We start from the raw sequence: 6,694 nt of genomic DNA on the forward strand, positions 1-6,694 counted from the left end.
TGCTGCAAATCAGCTGGGGTGCCCTGGGTAGAACAGAGGACAAAACGCAAGTGAGGGAGCTAGCCAGGGACTATTTGAAGGAAAAACTTTCCTGGCATGAAAAACAGGGAAAACAGGTTACAGGGAAACTCTTGCAAACCTAACACTGGCACTAGTCCAAATGGATACAGTGGTAAACCTACTACACAACTTCTTTGAAAGGTTTGAGTATCGTTTCTTACCAGTGAGAAATCCCTACAGTAAATAGAGCTGACTGCTCCATATGATGAAATATTATTCAACAATAGGAAGCAATGAAGTACCGATACACGCTACAACATGAACTTCAAACACATTACACCAAGTGAAAGGAGCCAGGTACAGAAGAACATACCCTGTATGAGCCCATTTATATGAAACGTCCATTTACATGAAATGTCCAGAATAGGTAAATCTATAGAGACAGAAAGTAGATTAGTGGCTGCCGAGGGTGGGGAGGGTGGATGAGGAAGGAATGACCGCTAATAGGTTCATGAGAAAAACTCAAGAGAGAGGGTTTCTCTCTTTTTCAGAAGAGAAAAACATTACAAAATTAAATTGTGGTGCTGGCTGCACAACTCTGTAGATATACTAAAAACCATTGTATTGTACACTTTAAATAGGTAACTTTTATGATATGTCAATTACTTAAAAACACTACTGCTGTCCTGAACCCAACTAACACAAAACAAATGTGGTGCTCTTTATTTATTTTTTATTCTTCTTTTTTTTTTTAGACAGTCTTGCTCCATTGCCCAGGCTGGAGTGCAATGGTGCAATCTCGGCTCACTGCAACCTCTGCCTCCCTGGTTCAAGCGATTCTCGTGCCTCGGCCTCCCAAGTAGCAGGGATTACAAGCATGTGCCACCACGCCCCAGATAATTTTTGTATTTTCAGTAGAGACGGGGTTTCACCATATTGGTCAGGCTGGTCTGAACTCCTGACTTCAGGTGATCTGCCTGCCTCGGCCTCCCAAAGTGCTGGGATTATAGGCGTGAGCCGCCATGCCCGGCCAGTAGTGTTCCTTTTAAATGTAAAACCACACACAGAATTAAAGAAGACAAACCAAATGATCCATCCCCTAGCTTAATGCACCAAGCAATTATACTACATTAATAGCTTACTAGGATGCTGCTAAAATGACAGGTACCAGAATATTCTTAGTACTTTTTTTTTTGGAGACACAGTCTTGCTCTGTTGCCCAGACTGGAGTGCAGTGGCAAGATATCAGCTCACTGCAGCCTCCACCCTGTGGGTTCAAGCGATTCTTCTGCCTCAGCCTCCTGAGTAGCTGGGATTACAGGTGCCCTCCACCATGCCCAGTTAATTTTTGTATTTTTAGTAGAGATGACGTTTCACCATGTTGGCCAGGCTGGTCTTGAACTCCTGACCTCAGGTGATCCGCCCACCTCGGCCTCCCAAAGTGCTGAGATTACAGGTGTGAGCCACTGCCCCGGCTGTATGCTACTTTTTGAAGGAGGTCAAGAATAAAATCCCTCTGGGAATTCCTAGTAATGTATTTCAATTAATTTCTTTCTTTTGTATCTTGAAAATAAGCATATTGGGATATAGACATATAATGTCCCTTCCCTGTATCCTATCCCTCCCATTTTTTATCTACTTATTTTTAGTAACTTTTATTTTAGGTTCAGGGGTACATGTGCAGGTTGTACAGGTAAACTCGCATCACAAGGGTTTGTTGTACAGATTATTTAGTCACCCAGGTACTAAGCCTAGCATCCAATGGGTTACTTTTTTCTAATCCTCTCCCTCTTCCTACCCACCACAAGTGTTGTTTTTCCTCTTTGCATCCATGTGTTCTCATCATTTAGCTCCCACTTACAAGTGAGAACAGGCTGGACACGGTGGCTCACTCCTGTAATCCCAGCACTTTGGGAGGCCAAGGCAGGCTGAGGTCAGGAGTTCGAGACCAGGCTGGCCAACATGGTGAAACCTCGTCTCTACTAAAAATACAAAAAATTAGCTGGGCGTGGTGGTGCATGCCTGTAATTCCAGCTACTTGGGAGGCTGAGGCAAGAGAATCCCTCAAACCGTGGAGGCGGAGACTGCAGGGAGCCGAGATCACACCACTGTACTCCAGCCTGGGTGACAGAGTGAGATTCCATCTCAAAAAAAAAAATATATATATATAATATATACACACATATATAACATATATACATATATAATATATACATACATATATATAAATATAAAAAAATAAGTGAGAGCATGGTATTTGGTCCTCCCACTTTTAAGTATCTGATCATGAACAAGCTGTGGAGGCAAAATGTTAGTTTAAAATGTAGTAAGTGTGTGGTAACTACTTACCATAATTTACTCCTTACATTCCTAGCAATTTCCTATCTAAATATTAGAATTTTTTTTCTGAATTAAGTTTTTTCATTTTGTAGAGATGTTTCATTATGTTGTGTCAGCTGGTCTCAAACTCCTAGCCCTGAGTGATCCTCCTACCTCAGCCTGGAACATTTTTATTAATTCAGGCTTTTGCTGTTATCTGTCACGTACATGTTTCTGAACTACTAGCTTCACCTCACATCACAAAGAAATAAACCATAGACTGAGAAAAACAACATTCTCATCCAAAACACCACGAATAACAGAGGATTAAGGGGTAAAAAATTCCAAGAATTGTATGCAATTTATATAAAATAGAACAGACTCATGGTAACTCATCTTTATTGGTATGACCATGTGATTTAGTTGTATTCAAAGCAACACACGGTATTTCCCTGCAACAAAGAATTAACATAGTTAAACTGGGCTCTCTTTTAGAATGAAATGAGGAAGAAAACCAGGATGTGGTTATGGATACCACTCTCTCGGTGAAATGAGGAAGTAGCAACATTATATTTGCATTTTATGATCCCAAGCAACCACTTTCCCTCACCTCTTTCCAGTTTAACACTTAATTTGCCTCCCTCCTTCCCCATACCTAATCCAGCATTAGAAAACAAACATGATCTGTCACAGGAAAGGAATGACATTCCCTTTCCCTCTACAAGCTGAATTTTTGTAAGAAAATGGCAGAAGCTGGCTGTTTTAACTGCTAATGTTATCTACTGGGAATATTCTATTGAAATGAATTTGAATAATTTAATACAATCCTCTCCACAACCTGCAGAGGCAAATGCTCTCCTCAGCACCCCCACATTTCCTTGTATTACTTCCTCCAAAAACTGTTTCCTGATTAACCCTACGCTACTCAGATATTTTTTTGTTCTATATCTTCATATAATCTAAGCATTATTTATTTGTATAATGGTTTTGCAAAGGCCCATAACTTTAAAATGTTTGTTTCCTCAACAAAATTAGAAACTACTTAAGAATGAAATCTGTGCGTTCTAATTCTTTCACACAAAGGATACACAGGCAGCTCCCAACACTTACACCACCAATTTACTTTCTGTAAACATGAAACAAGTTCCAAAGATAATGTACTCACAAACAAAGTAATTCAGATGCATCTTGTTGGTTTCATTCATTCATCACACTTTGAGCGCCAGCTGTGCAAGCTCTATGGACAATCCCCTGATCAAAAATTGCCCTTGGGGTCATGGTGGCTCACTCCTATAATCCCAACACTTCGGGAGGCCAAGGCAGGAGGATCCCTTGAGTACAGGAGTTTGAGACCAGCCTGGGCAACATGGCGAGAGCTGTCTCCATTTAAAAACAAAACACAAAAAGACTACTCCTCATTGCCTACCAAACTTCTTACTTTGATTTTCAGAACACAATTTCTCTTCATTCTAGATTCTCCCAAACATTCTTCATGCCTTTGCCTATCCCCTCATCCAGGAATGTGCTGTCTGCACCACAATCAGCACTTGCCTCACCACCAGCTAGCTATACATGTCAATTATTAAGTTTCGACTATGCATCTACACTAGGAGAGGTCCTTGCAGATGGAGTTTTTAGTTTGAATATATAAATAAAACTTCAGGGCCGGGCGCGGTGGCTCAAGCCTGTAATCCCAGCACTTTGGGAGGCCGAGACGGGCGGATCACGAGGTCAGGAGATCGAGACCATCCTGGCAAACATGGTGAAACCCCGTCTCTACTAAAAAATACAAAAAACTAGCCGGGCGAGGTGGCGGCGCCTGTAGTCCCAGCTACTCGGGAGGCTGAGGCAGGAGAATGGCATGAACCCGGGAGGCAGAGCTTGCAGTGAGCTGAGATCCGGCCACTGCACTCCAGCCGGGGAGACAGAGCGAGACTCCATCTCAAAAAAAAAACTTCAGCTACCATCGGTCGTAACTGCCATCAACTCAATCTAGTAGGAGGATATAGGCCTGTGAACAAGTAACTGTAATACTGCACAACCTAGGAAGGGTATGGTAAGCTGTCACTGAGGGCTATACAAAATCAACGTACTGTAGATGCACTCTGGGTGGACAAGCTCAGGGGTAGAAGGGGGATCAAAAAGTGTTAAAAATGTGGGCTGGGAACAGTGGCTCCCATCTGTAATCTCAGCACTTTGGGAGGCCGAGGCGGGTGGATCGTTTGAGGTCAGGAGTTCGAGACCAGCCTGGCCAACATGGTAAAACCCCGTTTCTAGCAAAAATACAAAAATTATCTGGGGAGTGGTAGCACATGCCTGTAATTCCCGCTACTTGGGAGGCTGAGGCATAAGAATTGCTTGGACCCAGGAGGCAGAGGGTGCGGTGAGCCGAGATCACACCACTATACTCCAGCCTGGGCGACAGAGCAAGACTCTTGTCTAAAAAATAACAATATTAAAATAAAATAAAAAATGTTAAAAATGTGTTTGGGTTTTAAAAGATAAAAATTAGTTAGGGCCACTGGACCAATTTCTGAATGCAGGGCTTTGCCTGCATTAGGTATTCAAAAAACTTATTTACCTTGTTTGTAAATTAACTTGCAAGGCAATGAGTAGGATGGCCAACTTGTGCTGGGGCTCAGATGGAGTACAAGATGGTTGAGATGAAAGGAAGAATGCCTAGTCTTGAGTTCTCCCAGGAGCCACTTTTGAATCCATATATCTACTGACTGGTTTTGTCTTCCTAGTAACTGACAATGTTTTCTTGATGCACTCTTCCCATTTCCACATGACCACTATCCATTACCTGAATAACTGTTTCTTCTACAATCAATGTTCACTGGCTCGTCTCATCGGTGACTGTGCTCACCCCACACCTGCCTCTTTTCCTCAGACACACAGGGACCACAAAAAAACTATAATGTCTTAAGTCCTTCTCTAATCTGGTACATTCCCCTGGGCTAAAAGACAACCTTTTGCCATGGGGGACATGCCAACAACACAGAGGTTTTATTTTTAGTAAAATCAGGCATCGTTAACCCTCATTTTATTTATTTATGGAGATTAAGTAACACAACAATAATGTATAAAACTCCAGAAGTGAGCTTCAAGTCAATAACAAGTTAAAAAAACAAAAAACCCTTCAGAGGTACAAAGGAACATGCAGAGAAAAATGAAGTGAATGAAGCCCTTTTCACCAGAGACAACCATGCTCATAGGTTTACCATTCCTAAAATAAGAGTGTTTTTTACTGTAAATAGAATTGGTTGGCCACATTCTGTATTACAGCTTGTTTGTCTGGGGAGAGGAGTTGATGTGTGAATCACCCAACTATGTATAATGTATCTATGAGAAAACACATTATTAATTCCAAATAATACAACCTTTTCAGAAAATTGTAAACACAACCTGGGATTCAGCACAGGGGTACGAATAGAAAGAGCATGGCTTTTTCACTTCACAGTCCTCTGTCCACACAGCAGCTCTGACACCAGGCATCTTAGGAAATATTATTTAACTTGTGACTTTTTGATTTCTAATCCATAAAATAGGGATACTGCTGCCTACCTCCTTAGGTTCTTCTTGATTAAACACATGTTGAATGCTTTCATATCTTTAACCTTGTTTTCAGCTTTCTTTGTAGAATGTTTTCATTTAACTACATCTGGAATATTTTAATTTTTATGTGTACCCAAATTTCCAAGAAAAAACTTTTGTGCAAAAATACTAAGATTTCTATAAAAGGCTTTCATTTACAGAATCAAAAACTCCCTAATAATTACCTTTTGTTCTTCTCTTTCTGTTGCATGGTGACACTTCTCAATTCTCCAATGCCTCAAGAAATCTCGAAGGTATCCAAAGAGGGTGAGTACGCCATACCCCACATATGTGAGCACAGCAACCAGCATTGGTGTTTCTTCAAAAGCTTCATTAAACGGTCTTTTATATAGTCCTCCATTTTGTGTAACATGATGGATCTAAAAGAGAGGTTAAATATGTTTATTTCCATCATGGTAAGAAAAACATTCCTACCTAAAATCTAGGTCCTCAGAGATTTGCTAAATTATACCTTAAGAATTTTCTGGCCGGGCGCGGTGGCTCAAGCCTGTAATCCCAGCACTTTGGGAGGCCGAGACGGGCGGATCACAAGGTCAGGAGATCGAGACCATCCTGGCTAACACGGTGAAACCCTGTCTCTACTAAAAAATACAAAAAAAAAAAACTAGCCAGGCGAGGTGGCGGGCGCCTGTAGTCCCAGCTACTCGGGAGGCTGAGGCAGGAGAATGGCGTAAACCCGGGAGGCAGAGCTTGCAGTGAGCTGAGATCCGGCCACTGCACTCCAGCCTGGGCAACAGAGCGAGACTCCGTCTCAAAA

The 6,694-nt window shown here is 41.7% G+C and overlaps 1 protein-coding gene across 1 annotated transcript in view; it reads right to left on the reverse strand.

Moving 5' to 3' along the window:
• Positions 1 to 6,694, reverse strand: part of SPTLC2 (serine palmitoyltransferase long chain base subunit 2) — a 105,007-nt gene that overhangs the window by 79,673 nt on the left and 18,640 nt on the right. The window contains exon 2 of the mRNA XM_025392626.1: positions 6,102 to 6,296. Coding sequence (XP_025248411.1) covers positions 6,102 to 6,296 — 195 coding nt within the window. The remainder of the gene's footprint in view (positions 1 to 6,101; positions 6,297 to 6,694) is intronic.

This window comes from Theropithecus gelada, chromosome 7b (genome assembly GCF_003255815.1).
Source record: "Theropithecus gelada isolate Dixy chromosome 7b, Tgel_1.0, whole genome shotgun sequence".
In the NCBI taxonomy this organism is placed as follows: domain Eukaryota; kingdom Metazoa; phylum Chordata; class Mammalia; order Primates; family Cercopithecidae; genus Theropithecus; species Theropithecus gelada.